Below are 21560 nucleotides of genomic sequence, written 5' to 3'. Positions count from 1 at the left end.
CCCGTCGTCCATGGTCAGGTTGGTGCCGTTGCAGATGTGCGCGCTGGTGCGGAGCGCGCAGCGCGGCGCCGCCCCCCGGCCCTCGGCCCCCCAGCCCGGGCGCCCCGGGAGCGGCGCGCGGAGGGAGGGAGGAGGGCGGGCGGGCGCGGCGGGCCGGGCCGGCGGGCGGCGGACTATGAGGCGCCCACCATGGTGCGATGCGACCGCGGGCTGCAGATGCTGCTGACCACGGCCGGAGCCTTCGCCGCCTTCTCGCTCATGGCCATCGCCATCGGCACCGACTACTGGCTCTACTCCAGCGCGCACATCTGCAACGGCACCAACCTGACCATGGACGACGGGCCCCCGCCCCGCCGCGCCCGCGGCGACCTCACCCACTCGGGGCTGTGGCGGGTATGCTGCATCGAAGGTACGGCCGACCCCGGCACCCCCACCCCCGACACACCACACACACGCGCGCGCGCGCACACACACACACTCCGCCCGAGCGGCAGCCGGAAAGGGGGTGGGCGCGGCACTGGCTCCGCGCGAGACACAAAGGAGCCGGAGCGAGCGGGCGGGTCCTCTCGCGGCCAGCTGTACACCAGCTCGGGGTCCCTCCCGCCTGGGGAGCCCCCCCAACACACCGATCCCACAAACTCTCCACTCGCAGCCGCACACCCCCTCGCTCACAGACACAATGAAACACACCTAAACTCACACGCGCGCGCGCTCTGCCGGAGACGGAGCGATCCCGAGGGGCCGCGCCGGCGCCCCCGGGGGAGGTGGAGGCTGGCGAGGGGGCGGGAGGCTGGGGTTGGGGGGAGCGGACGGCAGAGGAGGGGAGGGAGGAGGGGGAGGGGTTGCTTGGCAACCGGTGTCTGTGCGATTGCTATGGGAACTGGCCATCCTGGGGCGGGGCCGGCCGGGGGCGGGGAGCGCCGGGGCCGCTCCGCTCGAGCTCCAGGCCCCAGCCGACGGGTGGGGGTGGGGGCTGGGCTTTGAGCGGGTCTGGGGGATCGGGGTCGCCTGAGCCTGACGCCACGAGACCCTGCTCCGCCGCCTATTCTTCCACTGGGCCACGGGCCTGCTCCTCCCTGCTCGGTGGGGAGGGGAGTGGAGTGACACCGAGTCTCCCCCCTGACTAGGGCAGCGAGCCTTGCGTCGTGGTCCCTCGGCCGGGAGGCTGCGCGAGACCTTGGCGGGGAACTGGGTGCGCAGGGGCGACTGGCAGACCCGTAAAGCCCTGAGGGGGGCGTGGCCGCCCCGTGGTGGCAGGAGGAGCGAGCCGCTGCGACCCCGGGATACGCGGGATGCGCGAGGAGGCCGAGTACCAGGTGTTGCGAGGTTGGAATGCCTCTAGGGGCCTGTGGAGACCGCTCCCTCTGCGGGAGGGGCCCGGACCCCTCGAAGGGCGAAATGCGCCGACTTCAGCGCCTCCCGCCCGCCCAGCTGCGGAACTTGAACTAACAGGTGGCTGTAGTGGGGCCGTCTGGTCCCAGCCAGGTCGTGGATGGGTCTGCCGCTTGGTCTTGGCTTTCAGATCGGAGACAGGATGGGGGGGGGGGGGTGTTGGCCGAGCGTTCCTTTCAAAAATCCTTGGACAGAGTTCGCTCTTTCTTTTTCTGTAACCTTTTCCCGCGTGTGAACCCCGCCCCTCCGTTGTTCGGGAAGCTCTCCCACACACCTAGCCCTTCTTACCGCAGTTACAGCCCCTGCAAATAGTTCAGCGTGGTTGAATCCTGGTGGAGGTTGGTAGGGAGCTCTTAAAAAGATGGCCCTTTTCTGGCCGCGTTTGGAGTCATCTAGAAAGAGGCTTTGTAAAACTGGGTCGGCTTGGCGAGGTCGAAGTTGCCCCCTTGCCCCCCTGCCTAGATGGGGACAGATGCCCGTTCTCATCTGGAATGCTGCCTGCCTCTGCCCTCCACATCCTCTTCCAAATGAAGCTGCTTTGCCCTTTGCAGTTTGGAGCTGAGTGCCAGGGCTAAGTGGAGTCTTCGAGGAGAGGGAGTGTGCAATCAATAGTTTGGGAAACACAGCCACACAAAAGATTGGTGGGCCCACGATCGCACCCTCCTCTTTTCTTTTGAAAAACATCGTTTTTGGTGTGCAGTTGCTCAGATCACGAACACCTACTCCTCTCATCTGGAGAATGTACCCGCGTCACGACCTGCCATGGCACCTGAGTTAGACACAGAGCAGGGGCTGCAGGGCCCCCCCGTTCCGTCTCACAGGCCCCACTGGGCAAGGCACAGTAAGTCGTGCCACCCAAAGGCACTCGTGGACCCAGGCCCTTCCAGTTTCCCAGTGGAAATTGGAACTAACTCCTCCACGCCGGCAAGCCTGGCCTCTGCAGAGTGGCTCGAATGCCTCCTTTATTAATTCCTCATCCTAATTAGGATTGATGCTGCACTTAGCATCTTGCCAGCTGCCTCAAGCCGTTTGCACTCGGTGTTCATCAAGAGAGCCCCAAGCTGATCTGGGCAGCTGGCTCCGCTGGCAGAGGGAGGATGGGGAATTGCCATCTGGGAGACTTCACCGAAAGAACTGGGCTGCCTCTGTCACCCCCCAGAGCTCAGGGGTTCTGAGGGCCAAAGTGGGCCACATCCGAGGGCCGGAACATCCTTAGACCAACTCAGGGCTGGGAGAGCTGGTTCAGGATTCCTTGTCTTGGCTAGAATCATCATGACAGTTCCTCAGCCTGGGTGGAAACTGCCAGCTTCTCTCATAAAAGCACATCGCAGAGTCCGACAGCCTCTGACATCTCTGATGCCTCCACTTGAGACCCAGACAGCACATTGACCCCGGGCCACTCCCTGGGGTCATGGTCACCTCAGTGCTCGCTTTTGTGTGTAAAATGCATTATTTCCACCTGTTCTGTAGCAAAGTGCCCCAAAGCATTACATAGAAAAAAAAAAAGAAAAGAAAAGCTCAAAGCTCTGAGCTGAAACTGAAGAAATACTGCAGCAGGCAGCTAATAAAGCACCGGGTGTGGTGGCCAGACTTTGAAGGGTTTGCTGGCTACTGGCAAACAGCGGATTCAGTTTCCTGGTTGTTTCCCATAACTGATGTTGCCGGGCCATGACAGCCCAGCCCTCTGTGTACTTAAGGCATCCACACAGCCTGGCAGGCTGACAGCACCCCAGCCTCCTCCTTCCCCCCAAAGCTGGGTCTCCCCCTCTGGCCCTGTATTGGACAAGTGTCAAAATGCTCAAGTGCACAGAGCCTTGTGCGTGTTTCCACATGGCATGCTCAGGGCAGCCGTGAGAGGGCACTGCCATCGCCCCCATCTGCAGATGGGGAACAGAGGCCCAGAGAGGGTAAGGGACTTGCCCAGAGGCACCCAGGTAGGAGGCTGCAGGGCCAGATTTGAGCCTTTGTCTCACTACAAAGCTCTTCCCACCATGTCATCCTGCCCTTTCCCAAACAGCTTCTGGGTTGCCATTAAAAATAGAACCAAGTACTTGACTACCCGGTGGAGCCCAGCTCTGAGGCTGGGCTGGCGGCAGCATGAAGGCATTTAGAAATGAGGATGTACAACTGATACACAAATTGCATAACACATACCTTTCTCTTCCCTTCTCTTCTCTCCTCTCTTCTCTTCTCATTGCTGTCTCTCTCTGTGTTTCTGTCCCTCTGTCTCTCCTCTTCCACTATGTTCTGGACTAGCCTGTCCCCCCCACCATCAACCATCTGCTCCCTCCCTCACCAAGACCCCTACTCGCTCTTTCTTTGTATCATTGGAGACACTCACCCAAGGCTGAGGATGGAGGAAAGCAGTAATGAATCCTTGTGGACTTTTCGGTCAAAGGTGTCACCAACCAACATTTGTTCAGTCTCTGATGCATTTTGCAAGGGGGCAAGGCGTGGAATATAAACAGCATTATGGAGCATGCAGTACGTGCCAGGACAAAAGGCCTGAGGAAAACACGAGGGAGAGGGAGAGACACTGGGCCCAGAGGGCAGCAGCTCATGACAGCGTGCCGAAGCCCCCATGCCCACCGTTAGCTCTGGAGCATTCAGTGGTGCTGCCGGAGGACAGGGTCCACAAGAGACCCAGTCGCTGTGCTGCCATCAAGAGGGCTCTGGGCCCAAAATGAACGGTCCTGGCAAAGCTCAGCCTCAGCAGCGCCCGCCCCTCACATTGCCCCCATGTCACTCGTAGATGAAGCCTTAAAATGGCAGCCTTGATGCCAGGGGTGGCCCCTGTCCTGCTTTGTGCCAGCTCTGTCCTGGCCACTGGCAGAGGAAGGTGTGGAGAGATTCTGGACTCTGATTGTGAGAGGACCTTTGGTGCTGACGACGTTCGCCTCCCTCCCCAGGCGGCATCTCTCCCACCTGTGCTCCCAGGTAGAAAGAAACTGTGAGTACCGCACCCCTCCCTGGGGGAGGCAGAGGTCTGCTCAGGCTGCCCACACCCTGCCCAGGTGCCCGGGAGGGGGGATGGCTCACCCTTCCAGCACATCTGGAACCCTTTCACAGCAGGACAGCTGGGCGGCTCTGCCTTAAAATACGCCCTCAACATGGGACCCCGCTGAACATGATTCAGAGAGGTTCTGATCCAAACAAGGCCCTTTCCCCAGCTGCAGGCCAGGCACTGGGCTGGGAACCTTTCCTGTCTGTGTTTGCTTTCGTTTTCTCTTGCAGTAATCCCCAGGCAGCCTGTCCAATCAGGCCTGGGTGGGGGACAGCATCCAGAGCGGCCTCCCTCCCCACAGCGCTGGCTCGTCCCCTCACCCGTGGGCCCTCCTTTCCCCTGGCCTTAATAACAACAGCCGTCACTTACTGAAGACCTTCCCGCAGGACTTACATTAGTTCATGTAATTGCCAACAACACTTCAAGGTAAATATTAATTATCTGCCTTTAATAGGTGTTGAAAATGAGGCTTAGGATGGCCTCAGCTCCTGAGCCCAGGGATGCCTTCTGCTGTCAAGATCTCAGCTGAGGTCAAACAGATGAGCCCGGACTCCCACCCACCGGCCAGGGGATGTCTTTTGTTTGAACCACACAGATTTGGGAAGGGGCCCGTAAAAGGGTTATAGTAGCTCGGGCTGCCATAACAAATATGACAGACTGTGTGCCTTAAACAACAGACATTTATTTCTCACGATTCTGGAAGCTGGACGTCCAAGATCAAGGTGCCAGCAGATTCGGTTCCTGGTGAGAGCCCGCTTCCTGGCTTACAGATGGCTGCCTTCGAGCTGTGTCCTCACATGGCAGAAAGCTAGCTCTCTAGTCTCTTCTTATAAGGGCACTAATCGCATCATGAGGACCCCACCCTCATGACCTCATCTAAAACTAGTCACCTCCCAAAGGTCCCACCTCCAAATACCATCACATTGAGGGGTTAGAGCTTCAGCATATGAATTGAGTGGGTCAGGGGGCAAACATTCAGCCTGTAACAGGGATGTTCTCCCTTCCTGTCCCTGCTCCAAGACGGGTGCTCACTCTCTAATCATTCAGGAAGGGGCCCTGGCCATCCTTTCTTGTGTCTACCTTCCCTTAATGCCCTGCTCTGTCTCTTCCCTATCCTCTGTTCTTCACTCCTTCCTCTCTTCTTGTAGGGAAAAACCACCTCCTTTTAACTGGAGCCAGCTGACTTAGTGAGGAGAAGCTGGAGGTCTTGGTGGACCCCAGCCTGAGGTCTGACTTGATGGCCCCACCACAGAACCAGCTTTGGAGGAGCCCCATGCCGGGAGTTTCAGAAAGGCACAGTAGGAAACCAGCAGCTCTTTAAAATAAATCTTCTGTGTCAGTCTCCACAGATGGCTGAGACTGTGGGAATTTCCAGGACGTAGTCATGGGAGCACAGAGTAGGAAGGCAACTTAGGTCATGGGATCCAGGGTCTCAGAGCTGAGGGAGGCAAAGAACCCAGCACAGCCAAACGGGAGCTGTGGAAGAGACCCTGCCGGGCCTCTGTCTCTTCATCTGAAAGTGGGGCCTGGCTGATCTGGAACGTTCCTCCCACCTCTGACTTTCTGCCACACAAGCTTGAGAGAGCCGCCGCCCACAGCTTCAGGTTGAACCAGGTTCATCGTGGCCTCGTCGTGGGCACATAGGAAGGGAGGTTCTCCAGCTGGAAGAGCTTTTGAGATTACTTAGTTCAGTGGCTCCCAACCTTTTTTTTCTGCTGAGACACACACGTAAGGGATATAAATCATCTGCCTGCTGGGCATGCTTCTATTCATTCGTTCGTTTGTTTGTTCATTCGTTCGTTCGTGCATTCATTCATTCAATGCATGCACACTGAGCACTTACTCTGTGTCAGACGTGAGGCTCTGGGACACAGCCGTGGACAGGACAGATGTGGCCCCTGCTTCCCTGGAGCTGACACTTCCAGGTACTGGTGAGGGTCATGACGAAGACAGAGCAGGAGGCCATGCTGGGAGAAGCTGAGAAGGGCTGCTTTCGGTCGAGGGGGCCGGAGAGAGCTGTCAGAGAATGACTGGAGGAAGACCTTCCAGGAAGAGAAAAAGGCAAGCCAATGCCCTGAGGCAGGAAGGAGCCTGGTGAGGATGGAGGAGATGGAGCGAGGAGCAGGTCAGAGGGGTGGGCGGGGCTCTGTCACTGCGTGGGGATCCAGGAGAGGCTTTGCGGTCACAATCAGGAGCATGCTTTATTTCACGTGGCATCGGTGCTTTTGTGGGGTTTTGAGCAGGGGACTAAAGTGATCTGATTTATGTTTTTAGAAGACCCTCAGGCTGCATGTGGAGACTGGAGATTCCAGAAGGCAGGGGAGGCCACCAGGAGACCAGTCTGGACATGGTTGCAGGCACCAGACTGGAGTCCTGGGGCCAAATGCCAGCAGCAGCAGAGATGGGGAGCAGAGGAGGGAAGGATGCAGGGGAAGAGGAGGTGAGGACTCAAGCCTGACTCTCTGGATTTGGGGCCACGGCAGCTGGAGAGGTAGTGGGGTCACGTTCAAATGGAGAAGATGGGGGAAGGAGCAGGATTGGGAAAGGAATTCAAGCATGTACCCATGAGGGCTCCCAGATTTTGACACTACTGCCCGCCACCCCTACAGCCAAGAGTGGTGCCAGAAAGGACCGTAGACCATAACTCAGGAGAGCCCAATAACTCATATAGGCCCAAGTGTTATGGGATCATCATCAGCTGCCCCTCATGACAAGGCAGCATTTCTCACCCTCAGGACTATTGACATTTTGGGCTGGGTCACTCGTTGTTGTGGGGGCTGACCTGTGCATTGTAGGATGTTAAGCCCCATCTCTGGCTTCTACTCACTAGAAGCCAGTAGCATCCCCCTGCAATACCAAGTTGTGACAACCAAAAATATCTCCAAACATTGCCAAATGTCCCCTGGGTGTGTGTGGAGGGGAGCAAAATCGCCCCCCAGTAGAGAACCTCTACTCTAAGGGAAACCTCATTTAGGTGGGGGGCAGAGCAGACCTGGTTCCTGGTAGCTAGTAGGAACACCACTCATTTCTCTTTCCTTCTCGAAAACACATGGAAGGCAAGTGTGGGGAGCATCTCTCTTAATGGGGTGACCAGGCCTCTGCTTTAAGTGACTGGAACTGGTGCCTGGTTCCATTCCTTTCTTAAGAGTAATGAACTGCAGGTGACCCAGCTCACCCTGCCTGTGACACCCCAGCATGTGTCCACAGTGGGGATGAGAAAGCTGATGTGGCCTGATTTTTACACTCAGCAAGCAAAGGACACTCAAGTCTGGAGGGTCAAAGTGACTTACCTAAGGTCCCACAGCTCGTTAGTAACAGATCTGGGGGCAGAAGCGGGTGTGGGGGCTGCCCAGTTAGGTCTGTGTTGGCCCGGCCTCCCCTTGGGCGGGCACCTGAGCAAAGGTTGGGTAACAAGCAGCCCCCGCAGCTCGGGGTAAGCAGCAATAAATGAAGGGAACGCATGCCCTCCGGGCCTTTCTCTGCCTCAGCTCATCACCTCCATCTTGGTTAATCCCTAAACACACACTCGGAGAGGCCGCCCCTGTCCTCTGACAAGGACCTTCGCCCGTGAGTACGTGTGTGCGCGCGCCTGTGTGCACGGCCACCTCTCCTGGGAGCAGCTTCAAAAAGAGAACAGAGTGGTTTGAACGCCCAGGGATGGGCCAGGCAGGGCCCGCCCAGGGCCACCCCCGAGCCCCGACAGTTCTTGCTCTTCACCCCCGGGGGCTCTGGGAAGTGCTGCATGAGACCATCTTTTCTGAACTGCAAGTCAGGGCAGGGTACCAGATGAAGGGCAGTTTTTTCTAAGGCATCAATTTCTTCATATGAAAAACTTTTCGTAGCTGTGAAAATGCCATCACCTGATTTTACTCTGTTTAGTTCTTCTCCAACCAAAAAAGAAAGGAAGGAACGAAGGGACAAGATAAATAACGAAATAGATCAGGGACTGGGAGGGAAATAAAAATAAAAGTAGGAAAATAGGATGAGTTTAACTGGTTGAGTCTGGTTAGGGCCCCAAATGCCTGCTGCAAAGGCCAATTGTGCTGTTAGAGGCTGGCCACACGCTTGTCGCTGAGCTTCCTGGACACTGGGACAAAGAGAAGAACATGACCAGATAAAAGGTTGACAATGCACATATAATAAAAGGAATTATTGCTCAAGAGAAGCCTAGCTCTTTCTGAGACAGAGGCCTGGAGGAAATGTACTCCGTGTCTCCTTACAGAGAGGGGTTTTATCAGCTAGAATGGACTCTGGAGAAGGCAGCGTGGGGTCAAGGAAGGAGGAAACGTTTGGGGAAAGAAGAGTTGAGTTCAAATCCCAGTTTGCCAGGTAGCTGTGTAGCTTTGGGCAGGTTACTTAACCTCTCTGAGTTGTTCACGTGTCTGGAAAATGGAATGATGAGGCAGCAAATGTGAAAGGACCCAGCACACACCTACAGAGTGAGCGTTCCTCAAATGGGGTGCTTGTTCAGAGAACGCTGGGTAGAACTGGGACTGCCCCTAGCCTTTGTATTCCACCAGGTCCTGAGTGCAGATGAAGAGCGGGATGAGGAAACGGCTGCCAGCCTCCAGCACTCAGGAGCTGTGAGGGAGGCCTGAAGGTCATCCATCGCCGGGTGGCCATCTGGGCAGGGCCGGACATCCTTGCCCCTTTGCATTTCCAGGGCTCCCAGATGTCTCTGCTGTGGCAGGATGGGGCTAGGGTCCAGAAGACGCTCTGAGTGAAGCTCTGGGGTCTTTGCAAAGCAGATGGTACCTCCTCTGGGAGACCACGGGCTCCCTGCTGGCTGGAGGACAGCGTGGTGGGACTTCACACTTAGCCATCCTGGCCTGGGCATCGGGCCTCCTCCGCCTGCCCTCCCACTTCCCTGGAGCCAGGAAGGGACACGGGAGCCTCCCTCTTGGGGTGCTGGAGCCAGAGCTGTGCTTGGGTCAGAAGAGTCCTCTGATAATAAATGATTATTTATTGACTTTGCTCCCCGCTAAAGGTTGTAAGAGAAAACACACGCAAAATAACCCTCATGGTGCCTGGCATCTTCTAGATATTCAAGATGGGATTGCCTTCTCCCCCATTTCCATGTTTCTTGAACCTTAGAAGTTTTCCCAGAAGAAATAAGTCGCCCAACCTTCACAGCCGAGCTGAGCGAGGACACAGCTCAGCTCCCTGGCCTCCAGGGTCTGGGAATGAAGAAGCTGAGCCTCCCCTGGGATGTTCGGGCCAGTGAGAACATGGCACTGTTTCATCACCTCTCAGAGCCAGAACTGCTCTGAATGGCTTCTGTGAACCATAAAATCAGACCCTGAGGGCTCTCAATTAGGAGATGAAATAGGGTCTAGCACCAAGGCAGCGCCTGAGGTGGTGATGGCAGCCACCCAGGCCATGTGTCCCCTCATCCCATTTCCTGGCAGGCACTGGGGCTACAGCTGTGACCTCCAGTGTCACGGGATAAGGGCTGTGATAAAGGAGGACAGGGTGCCAGAATGTGGAAACATTGGGATGGGAGTCGGGAGACCTGTGGCCTGGTCCTAATTCCGCCACTAACCGTCTGGACAGTCATCTGCTTATCCCTTAACCTCCCAGAACCTCAGTTTGCTTGGCTGTCAAATTGGCAAATGATGCCTCTTCTTGCCCTATCCTTCTCATCCCTCCCTCCATCCTCCCCTCCATTCTCCTTCATCCCTCCCTCCATCCTTCCTCCCTCTATATCACTCCCTCCTCTCTCCCTCGATCCCTCCATCCTCCCTTCTCTCTCCATCCTTCCTCCCTCCTCTCTCCTTCTGTCCCTCCATCCTCCATCCTTCCCTCCCATCTCTTCTTCCTCCTCCTCCCTCCCCCGCTTCTTGCTCCTCCCTCCCTCTTCCCTCCATCCTCCATCTGTCCTCCCTCTATCCCTATGTCCTCCCCCTCCCTCCCAGGGTAGTGTGAATATCCAATGAGGCGATGCTTGGGAACGTGCTGTGAAGAGCACAGTGGCCGTGCTCCCACAGAGGCACTGCAGAGGGACAGCACTTCAGGCTCGCTTTCTTGGAAACACTGTGGGCTTGGCCTCTCTTCACCCCGACACCTCAGCAAGGACCTGCATTGTTGGCATCCCCACATGGCGGATGTGCTGCTGGCTAGTGTGGTTTCGCCTCAAGAGAATCAGCCCACTCCCTCCCCCACCCACTCAGTCATTAGTTCACCTGTCCAGCAAACACTGAGAGGCTGCTCTGTGCCCGGCACCGTGCTGGCTGCCGCAGAGACAAGATAAAGACCCCTTTCCTGCGACATCCCCTCTGGATTCCTTACAGCCCTCGCAGTGCTGCGGGCTCCACCTCCAGAATCTCCCACGGCCCTCCCCCCAGTGCTCTCCACCTCCCTCCCAGCCTCTGTCACCTCTCATCTGGATGCCCCAAGTTGTGTCCTGACTGATCTCCCCACTCCCTGTCCTGCCACCCAGTGCTAGCCCTTCCCATGCAGCGAGAAAGATCTTGTGAAAATGTAAATCAGGGGCTGACCTGGTGGCACAGCGGTTAAGTTTGCGCACTCTGCTTTGGCGGCCCGGGGTTCACAGGTTCGGGTCCTGGGTGTGGACCGATGCGCTGCTTATCAAGCCATGCTGTAGCAGGCGTCCCACATATAAAGTAGAGGAAGATGGGCACGGATGTGAGCTCAGGGCCAGTCTTCCTCAAAAAAAAAAATATATATATATATATATATATAAATCAGATCACATTATTTCTCACCTCGATACCCTTCAACAGGACCACATCCCACGAGTGTTAGAGTGAGGCTCCTTCCCTGATCTACAGAGCCCCATGATGGAGCCCCGCACACCTCTCTGACATCCCTCACCAGGCTTCACTGTCCAGAACAGGGTCAGGGAAGGTGATATCTGAACGAAGTCCGTGTGGTGGTCAATAGGAGAGGGGCCGGGGACAGGGACCGTGGTCAAAGAGATCTGCGTTTGAATCCTGCTCTACCCTGTATTAGCTCTGTGACCTTGGGCAAATTCCTTAGCTTCTCTGAGCCTCAGTTTTCTCATCTGTAAAATGGAGATATAATGGTAGACCCCCCCCCCAATGCAATAGAGCGATTCCCCAAGACATAGAACCAAGGAAGAGTGGTCTGGGGATGGGGGGACAGGAGACCTTGGCTTCAGATGGCCTGAGTGCCCAGGGCTGGGGGACCCCCTCCCTGCAGGGCTGAGGCAGGGCTGGCCTGGAGACACGGATGTGGAAGTCACCTGCTGGATGGAGGGAAACAACTCCCCCTGTGATGAGATATCAGGCTGTGATTGTTGAACCCCAGGCCTTCTGTTCCCCCCTGGGACAAATGGCACTGTGGTATTTGTATTTTCTCAACCAAAATTTTAGGTAAAGCAGCAGTGACAGATTTTCTCTTGTCATAGGTATGAGAGACAATATAAAAGGTGTTATTGAGATCCTGAAATGTTGGCACCCTAGGTTTTGCCGGGGGAGGTGGCAGAGTGTTGAGGGGAAGATCCAGAAAATTGAAAATCAAGACTGCCCTAGAAAAATCCAGACCCCAGGAACAGGTCGTGTGCAAAGGATGTGAAATGACCGGTGTCACTAAGGCCATATCCACAGCCTGAGCCTTGTGCAGTTGGACCTGGCACATCATTTAATGCTCTACTGCCACCATCTTGAAATTCTTAATCATTTTTGAACAAGAGGGCTCATGTTTTCATTTTGCACCGGACCCCAAAAATTATGTAGCCAGGCCTGGGTGTCCTGTTCTGCCCTGAGAAAAGACTTTGATTAGAGAAAGAGCGGGACGGGGAAGTGGGCACTGGAGGAAAGGTGGTACTGGAGGATCATGAGGTTGCACAGAAATTGGTGACTGGCGTGGGGAGCAGAGGCGGGTGCTAGAACCAGACCTCACCTCTCTCTTATTTTTCCAAGGGCCACCAGAAACACTACCCAAGGCCAGGGGCTGCCTCGGAGAGCAGTGTTCCTTAAAACTCTATCATTGTTAAGCACTTATGGGGCACCTGCTGAATGTCTGGCTTCATGCTGGGCACTGTGGGCACAGAAAGCCCTCAGGGAACTTACTCTCTGGTTCTGGGGAACTGTCAGGAGAGAAGACGGGCAGCGTGATACCACGCAGGTGTGGGGAGAGCGTCAGAACACACCTGGATGTCAATGCCTCCTCCTGGGGGCTCCAACAAGACCTGTCTCATAGGGTCGCCAGGAGGGTCAGGTGGAAAATCCGTGCAAGGTTCTGCGTACGTGGGCCCCAGGACAGACTTGAAATACACGGTGCGGGTATGAGCGGTGTCTTGGAGAGGAAGTAGGAGGAGGTGGTGGAGATGGTGGTGGAAGCTGAAATCCTGGAGTGAGTCTGCATCTGAACCCAGGATCTGTCTCCTACTAGCTGTGGGAGCCTCAGCCAGTCATCTCACCTCCTTTGAGCCTCAGTTGCTTTCTCTGCAAAATGAGGGTATCAGCCACACCTACCGTGCAGATTTGCTGGCAGGAGCTGGCGTGTGATAAGTCAGTGCTTAGCTTGGGGCTGGAATAAAGTGTCCGGTGCCTGGTAGTTATTCTCATTTACTAACCCAAAGACGGCCCTGCGCGGGGGCGCTAGGAAAGGGACCCACAGCGAGCCTGGGTCTCGGGGGAATGGAGTCTTTGGCTCACCCCAGCCCCCAGACCAAACTGCAAGCTGAGAAAAGAGCGTGGATCCCCGAAGACTCGCCGAGGACATCTCAGGACACCAGGCTCCCTTCCAGGGGCCGGACAGCGCGGCCAAGGCCGTGTCACCAGCTCGTCTTTGCCGTGCGGTGGGGGAGGTCGCCCGCGCCCGCTTCCGGCGCTCTGAAAAGCCCCGATAACAAGCGCACATTGACGGCCGGTTCCCCAGGGCGAGCGTGCTGCTCCCGGCTCGCATCTGAGCCCTCGCCCGAGACATTTTCTCGCTTCAGCAGTTTGGCATGTCATACAAAGGGGCTCTGATTTTTCCTGATGTCCAACTCCTCTTGCATGAAAAATAGCTTTTGTTGTCTTTCTGCCCACGGATTCCTGTGCGTGAGTCAAGGCCAGATGCCTGGTGGGCGGAGAGTCCCCATTTGCTTAATGGTTTGGAGGGTCTCCCTTCTTCCACCTGGGAGACCACTGGGGGCCCCAGGCCAGTGGCCCTGAGGTTCAGTCTTTCTGAGAGTTGCCTGCTGGCCCCTGGCCTGGCCCGGACCTTCGCACTGTCAGCTCCTCTTTGCACCTGGTAGCTGTTTTTGATGTGTCCCAAGGGTCTTTGTTTGGGTTGCTACCACTCACACGGTCCCCTCCATCACCACAGCCATGCAGCCAACCGGTGGGTCCCCTTCTCTCAGTGTCCTCTGAAAGCCGCATCATTTATTCTTTCCCATCCCTGGTCCTTGTACCCCGTCTCTTTCCTCTTCTTTCTCGCTTGTACTTCTAATTATTTCTCCCCTTTTCCTTTCTAGTCTGCCATCTTTAAACCATACAAGCCATCTCCTACTTCCTGGTCATGGCCAACTTTTGAAACTTCTTGAGGTATTTACTAGATAAAAATGTATTCTTTTAACTCTGTGATTATTAGGAGGGTTATTAAACACGGAGAGAATCCTATTAAATAGCAAATTGAGTGAGTCATAAACCCACAGCTGTGGAACCTCTAAAGGTCATCTGGTACAAAAGAGATGTGAATATGGCTCCGGCTGTTCTGTGAAGGCAGAAAACAAGATTGGAAGGAAATTCACCAAAATGGTAAAATGGTGATCATGGGAAATATGAAGGGTTTATTCTATCTCCTTTTGTCTTTTTCAAATTTTCTATTATGTTGAGGGAAAAAAAATATATATATAAACCTGATCTTTAAACTCAAAAAGCACCAGCGCCAGTGCCCAGTCCTCAGACAGGTGAATTGATGCTCATTCAGTATTGACAGTGTTTGTTCCCTTTATTCTTAAATGCGTCCGGGAACACACTCAGTCACCTTTTGTCAGTGTTCCATTACAGGCACCCCTGACGTATAAGCAAATTGATTCCTGGATGAAAGCCTTTGCAAGCCGTCCACAGTGGAATCTTTATTTCCTGTAAGCACAATTTACACACTGGTTTTCCATTCCTAGAAATCCATCTCATACAATAAAAGTGCCCCAACTGACCACAAAAGTAAGTGTAAAGAAAGTAAAACCCAGATATATGCTCTTACAGACTTTTATCACACATGTAAAACTAAGCACTTAGTATAAAAGCTGTGTCACGAAATGTTCCTTTGGGGGAATTTTTCTGCCTCAGCCAGACTGGCCAAGGTTTCTTAAAATATGGATCCAGTGAAGTTTGAACAGAAGATGCTTTTTTCCCTGAAAAATCTCCCCGTGGCTAGTTTAAGCATGCCTCGTTGCACCGAAAAATCCTCAGACGCTCTCAAGTAAAGGGTTCTTCCGTCTCAAAATTTTTCCATTGCCCATTCCATTTGTGTAAATTCTTTAGAAAACATCTTTGCATGGCGCATACTGGAGGAGAGGCGGTTCCACTGTGACTCATACCGCCACTGTAACCATCCCTTGCTCTCTGTGTCAGGGAGTCAGCTTACCCTTCAAAGGCCCGCGGATGCGGAGGTTATCAGCGTCCGTGAGTCCTCGTTGCCAGGTGCTTATTAATGCCGCTTTTAGCCGCGCCAGCGGGCTTAGTTAAGAGAAAGAGGGAGTGAATGCAGAGGGAGGCAGACAGTGAGGTCCGAAGCTCAGCAGTCTGCAGCTGAGATGTCCAGTACGTGGACTAGAAAGTTCTTCGTTGATTCTCCTCAAAATTGCTGTGCCTTAATGGTAATATCTTTTCCTTCTTGTTCGGTCGTTCCTGGAGCTGAAAACAAAGCTCTTACTTCGGCCCTCAAAAGCCCTTTATATTCTCAGAAGTGGTGCTTTTCTCCTCCTTTAGTCTCCCCAGCTCTGGAGGATTGGCAAGGAAATCTACCTGGTTTTTTGGTTTTTGTTTTTAAACCCGGTTGCTTTCTCTACACCGTTTCTGGCTTTCAGTCAACAAGCCCTTGTGGGCTGCCTGCCGGTGTAAAGCACTCTAGGAGGTGCTGGGGTCCAGAGACCTGCAGGACACCCTCCCCACTTGTCAGAGGTGGTCGCTGAGATGTCCACGAGCAGGAAGGTGGCCAGGCCAGCCCTGCATGGCCCTAAAAGCGCCTCATTCCATCCCTACCTGCTGATCCACCCCACACCCTCCTGCTCCCTTCTCTGTGTAGGATCCAAATCATGAGTATTTGTAAAAATAAGAGGAAATATCTGGTGAGCACTCACTGTGTACCGAGCACTGTATGTATTATCTCAAGAACTTTTCCAGATGTTATGGCATCTTATCTGCATGACAGTATGATTTAATACTGTTTCACTACTCATTTAATGAACTGTGAGTTAAGAGGTGTATTCTATCTAGAGAGAGATGGCTAACACGTACATGGCCTTTACTGTGTGCCAGAAACTGCCCCAAGAACTTTGTACATATTGATTTAGTTAATCCTCAGCCACCCAGTGAGGTAGGTCCCATCGCTACTTCCACTGTATACATGGGGAAACTGAGGTACAAAGAGGTTAAGGAGCTTGCCTGAGGCCCCAGAGCTAACAAGTGATAAATCAGGATTCAAACCCAGGCAGTCTGGCTTCAGTGTCCATCCTCTGCATCGCTGAGCTATAACAGCGTAGCTAACACTTGTGAAAATCTCCTACGTGCGGGCCGGCACTTTGCGTCGTTCGTTTCAATCTTGCAACACGGCACGGGTAACGCTTTCCTAGTGGGATGTGGGGAGACTGAGGCAGGCTGCTCGGCTGGGACACAGGCCAGCATTTGCACCCGGGTCTCTGGCTCTGAAGCCCATTGCCAGCTCTTCCTCCAGCCCCATACTAAAAACTGCCCCGTGCCTGCTGCCCGCTGGGGAAGGGAAGCAGGCTCAGTCCCCCTGAGGAGAGGCTGTGGGGTGGCTCAGTGTCCTGTAAATGTCCCAGACTGCCCGTGGTGGCCTGGGAACCCAGGGGCCACAGTGCGGGCCGCTGACAGTGCTTGGGGAGGAGGTTGGATGTGAAGAGAGAGCAAGACCCACCCTACAGTTGCAGCCCCGTGGTTGCCAGACGCTTGCTGTGGGCCAGGCGGGCACGGCAGTCCTCTCAGAGGAGGTGAGCACAGCGTCGTGACCAGAAGAGCGCACAATACCGGGCCCCGGTGTGATTCATACAGCCTGGAGAGGGAAGATTGTGCTGTCAGACCGAGGGCGGCTCTTAAGATGGGGCGCTCTCCGCAAAGGAGGTGAAAATCATTCTGCTCAAGACAGCTCCCTTCAGGAGACGTTAACCGTGCCCTTCAAACCCCCGAGCCCACGTTCTGCAGGGAATGCCACCTGCCAGCGCGCTTTCACACCCGGATGCCGATTGTTGGCGTTCACATGGTGTCTCCGGCTCACAGAGAGCAGATGGAAAAGGAGGGTCTGATCATACTGTTTGCTTCCATTCATATCAAGTTCAAATGCGGGCAGAACCAGTCTAGGTGATGGACGTCAGCAGCGGGGCGCCCTTGTGGAGAATGGACTGGGAGGGGGGCAGGCAAGAGGGCGCCTCCAGGGGTGTGAACACCTTCTATATCTTGATCTGGGCAGTAGGTACATGGATGTAGACATGTGTTCATCAAGCTGCACTCCTAAGATTACTCTCTTTCCATTTTCCTCAATAAAAATTAAAAACAGACTAATACAGGGGCCGGCCCAGTGGTGCAGCGGTTAAGTTTGCACATTCCGCTTTAGCGGCCCGGGGTTCGCTGATTCAGATCCCAGGTACCCACCTAACATAGCTTGGCAAGCCATGCTGTGGCAGGCATCCCACATACAAAATAGAGGAAGATGGGTACGGATGTTAGCTCAGGTCCAGTCTTCCTTAGGAAAAAGAGGAGGATTGGCAGCAGATGTTAGCGCAGGGCTAATCTTCCTCAAAAAAAAAAAAAAACCAGGCTAACATCAGTCCGGGATGACAAAGACCTCTCAGGTGGCCCGCCACCAGCCCTTGTCTGCCCCTATCGGTCCCCATCTGCTGGCCTATGTTTTCTTCACTTCTGGTCAGTTGAGCAAATATTCATTTGGGAATATGTGCACCCAGCCTGTGCTAAGTTCTGAGGACTCGAGGTCTCATTCATTCATTCATTCATTTAGAAATTATTTTTGTGCCTTCGGGGGAATGCTGCTTGACCCACTAGAGGGAAAAGTCGTCCCTGTACCACGAGTTCGGTGATTCGGAGCTGTTTGGGATGACAGGGCCTCCCTCTTGTGCCTACCTCCGGATCTGTAGTCTCTGGTGGAACCCACCCAACCCCATGGGAGACTGTTCTCTCTCGGCCGGCAACTGTTATTTTGAGAGGCTACTTGGCACTGTGCCCTGAGGCCTCAGGCCACCACCTTCATCCTGCCGCATCTGCCCCCAGTGCCTCACCCATATTTTTTCATCCCTGTTCAAATCTAGCAAATATTCATGGAGGATTTGAAACCCAGACCCCAGGCTGAGTCCTCGGCCCCCAAAGATTCATTCGTTCATTCAGCAAACTAGTTTAAGGAGGGCCTGCTGCTTAACAAGCAGTATTCTCGGTGGTGGGGAAGTTCCCTCCGCAGCAGTGCATAAAACAGATGACAGTTCATGGAATGATTACGTTGTCACGGGAGAGAGGAGACTTGAGAAAACTCAGGATCATCGGGATGACGGTGTGATGATAGAGTGCCTGGGACGGGCTCCAGGGGCGGGGGACATTTGAGCAGGTGAAGGAGGTGAGGAAGCGAGCTTTGTGGATGTCTCTGGGACAGTTGTGTCGGGCAAAAGGAACAGCGAGTATCATGGTCGTGGGCCAGCCTGTCTGAATCCTGAGTGCCTGGACCAGGGAGCAGGAATTGTGAGTCAGAGAAGGCACTGCAGCACCCATAAGGACTTGGCCTTTTACTCTGAGGGAAGAGCCGCAGGGTTGGAGCAGAGGCCTTATGTACTCTCACCCGGGTTCCAACAGGATCCCTCTGGCCACCATGTTGAATAGGGTGGGGCCTGCCCTGGGTGGCTCGTTAGGGGGTGGGGCTCTGCTGAGATCCTTGGTTAAGAGAAATTTGTCCTGGTGCTTTCCACTCCAGAGAGGCTTGGCCTCTATCAGCCTGAGGAAGTCCGAGAAGGTTTCCCAGAGGCGGTGACATTTGCTCCGTGTCTTGTGGGATGTGTAGGAGTCCACAAGCAGGGGGAACTGTATGTGCAGAGGCACAAGTCTTCATTCATTCATTCGCACACTCAATCACTCATCTGTTCATCCTTTATTCCCTCAGCATTTTATTGAGCACCTGGGTAAAAAATAGAATCCTGCCTTGTTCCTCGAAGAAATCAGTGGCCAATAGGGAGAGAGGAGACAGAGGGACAGCCAAATCCATTACAATTTCACATGGATGTGTGACAGCAAATGCACATCCAAGGAGCTGCAGTGGCAGAGTGGGGAGAGGGAGGCCCCCCAAGGCACGGAGTTTGGTCACGGGAGTCTCTCTAGATGACAGGTCATGTGAGCCAGCTTTGAAGGATGACCATGAGTTCATTAAAGAAACAAGAAGGAGAGGGCTCCAGGCAGAGTCCCGGCACGGGCAGAGTTAGGCAGCATGTGTGCATGCACTCAGGCATCCATAGTTATCCAGTGCCTACCACGTCCCAGGTCCTGGGGGAGCCCCTGGGGATGCACGGGATACAGGGTGTGTTCTGGAAGGCTGAAGAAATTTGAGACTGCTGAAACAAAAGCCCAATATGAGAGGAGGCCGGGAGCCAAGGTTGGGGAGGAAGGTGCGGCCAGGAGCTCGAGAGTCCTTCACACCATGCTCAGGAGCCGACGTTTGGCCCTCCTGGCAAGAGTTGCTAGTTAAGGATTTCACCAAAGGGGCATCCAGATTCTGACTGTGTCTTGAGAGCTCACTGTGGCTCTACTGCAGAGGACAGGGTGTAGGGAGCAAGGCTGGAGGCAGGGAGACCTGTTAGGAAAAGCCTGGAAGAGTCTAGACCAGGGGTGATGAGCCCTGAATATGGACAATGGAATGGAGGAGAGGGGATGGGTGTGAGATCCGTCTTAGAGAAAGACTGGATGTGGGATGAGGGAGGAGAACCCATCGCAGGGTGACAGCATGGATGGTGTGTCACCGAGCAAGACAGGCTACCTGGGAGGAGCAGAGGACTTGGTGAGTGGGACCAAAGGGTCCAGCTCCAGGGTGAAAGCACAGGGCCCTTTACAGCAGCTGATCTGGTTGGACCAGACTGGACAGGGCTCTTGTGTCTTGACTAATTTCTTCACTATTTATCCCCATTTCACAGATGGGGAAACTGAGGCACTGCGAGTTACAGTAACTCTCCCAAGTGGCGGAGCATGTAAGTGGCAGAGCTGGCACTGGGATTTGATCCCAGGCTGTCTGGCTCTGAATGCCCTGCTCCTAACCACCACGCTGAGAGGCAACCCTAGCGAGGCCCCCACCCCTGGATGCAGGGTGAGACCTGGGAACTTCTCTCAGGGGCAAGAGGAACCATGTAGGCTTGTACCTGTTTCTCAGCAGGACAGGAGGTGGCTCCGCACCCCAGGCCCCCACAGGTGTGACCATGAGGAAAGAAACAGAGCTTCTCGTTGGGGCCTCCTCAGTGTTTCCGGAAGGACTGTGCATGCGAGCTGGCCTCCCTGCACTTGTCGTGTCTCCATCCTGTGGTGCTCGCTGGGAGAAACCATTGCTGCCTGCTTCCTGTCTAGAGACCCCTAGCTATCAACGCTCTAGAACTAAGCCCTCGAGGACCCAGAACAGAGTGACGAGATGTGTACAACGTGGGTGAGCCTTGAAAACATTGTGTAAGTGAAAGAGGTCAGACGTGAGAGCTCAGGCTGCCGTAACAACGTACACACTGGGTGGCTTCAACAACACAAGTTCATTGTCTCACGGTCCTGGAGGCCAGAAGTCCAAGATCAAGGTGTCAGCAGGGTTGGTTCCTTCTGAGGGCTGGGAGGGAGAATCTGCTCTGTGCCCCTCCCCTAGCTTCTGGTGGTTGCTGGCAGTCTGTGGGGTTCCTTGGCTTGCGGCTCTCTGCCCGTCTCTTCACACGGCACTCTCCCTGTGTGCGTGTGTCAGTGTCCACATTTCCCCTTTTTATAAAGACATCAGTCATGTTGGCTTAGGGCCCACCCTAATGGCCTTCGTAACTACGTCTGCAGTGACCCTATGTCCAAACAAGGTCTTATTCTGAGCTACTGAAGGTTGGGACTTCAACATAGAATTTAGGGGGAAAGGGACACAATTCAGCCTTTAACAGCCACATATTGTATTATTCCATTTAAACAAAGTATCCAACATGTTTATAGAAACACAAAGCAGATTGGTAGTTGCCAGGGGCTGTGGGGAGAGGGGAATGGGAGTAACTGCTCGATGGGCACAGGCTTTCCACTTGGCGCGAAGACCATGTCCTGGAGCTAGGAGGATTAGGTAACTTGCCTGAGGTCAGACAGGTGCTAAGTGGTTAAGATGAGATTTGCCCCAAAGCTGGTGTTCTTTCCATTACAACTGGGTTCGAATGGAGGTTTCTCCTTGGACAAGTTATTTAAATTCCCTGAGCCTCGTTTTTCCTCATCTACAAAATGGAGTCAGTGTATCAACCCCATCCTCTAGCCATATGGCAATTCCAGGAGATAATATATGTAAGAGTCGCGGGCACGTTCTAAGTGCTTAATAAATGGTCATTGTCATTATTCTATTAGTCAAGGTCCATCTGGGAAAACAGAAGCCACTCTATGTCTTTCACACAGAGGAAATTTAATAGAGGGAGTTGATGACCCAGGTGATGGAAGAGCTAAGAAGCCAGAGAAGGCAAACACGAGGCACCCAGGTGTGAGTAACTATGGGAATTTCCTTCCACCCCTACAGTGGAGAGAAAACAAGAGGAGGTGGTTTCACCAGAGTCCAGAGGCCAAACTATCCAGCAGGTGCCTGGATCACAGAGGAAGCTGGGACCACAGAAGGAAGAACTTTCCAGAAGGAACTGAACTCCCAGAAGAGATGCAGCAACTGTAGCAAACACTGTCCAAGGAAGAGGGGGAGAAATACCCTGACTTCTCCCTTCCTCCCACTCTCTCGTATTCCATCAAAGCCTCCTATTAGCCAATATTGCCCT

General features: G+C 54.3%; 1 protein-coding gene across 1 annotated transcript in view; it reads left to right on the top strand.

Annotated features, from left to right (window-relative positions):
* Positions 1–83: 83 nt before the first annotated feature.
* The window catches only part of CACNG4 (calcium voltage-gated channel auxiliary subunit gamma 4), a 60030-nt gene continuing 38553 nt past the window's right edge, over positions 84–21560 (top strand). The window contains exon 1 of the mRNA XM_046674356.1: positions 84–409. Coding sequence (XP_046530312.1) covers positions 190–409 — 220 coding nt within the window. The 5' untranslated portion in view covers positions 84–189. The remainder of the gene's footprint in view (positions 410–21560) is intronic.

This window comes from Equus quagga, chromosome 11 (genome assembly GCF_021613505.1).
Source record: "Equus quagga isolate Etosha38 chromosome 11, UCLA_HA_Equagga_1.0, whole genome shotgun sequence".
NCBI lineage: Eukaryota > Metazoa > Chordata > Mammalia > Perissodactyla > Equidae > Equus > Equus quagga.
This window is presented reverse-complemented; position numbering and strand designations above follow the sequence as displayed.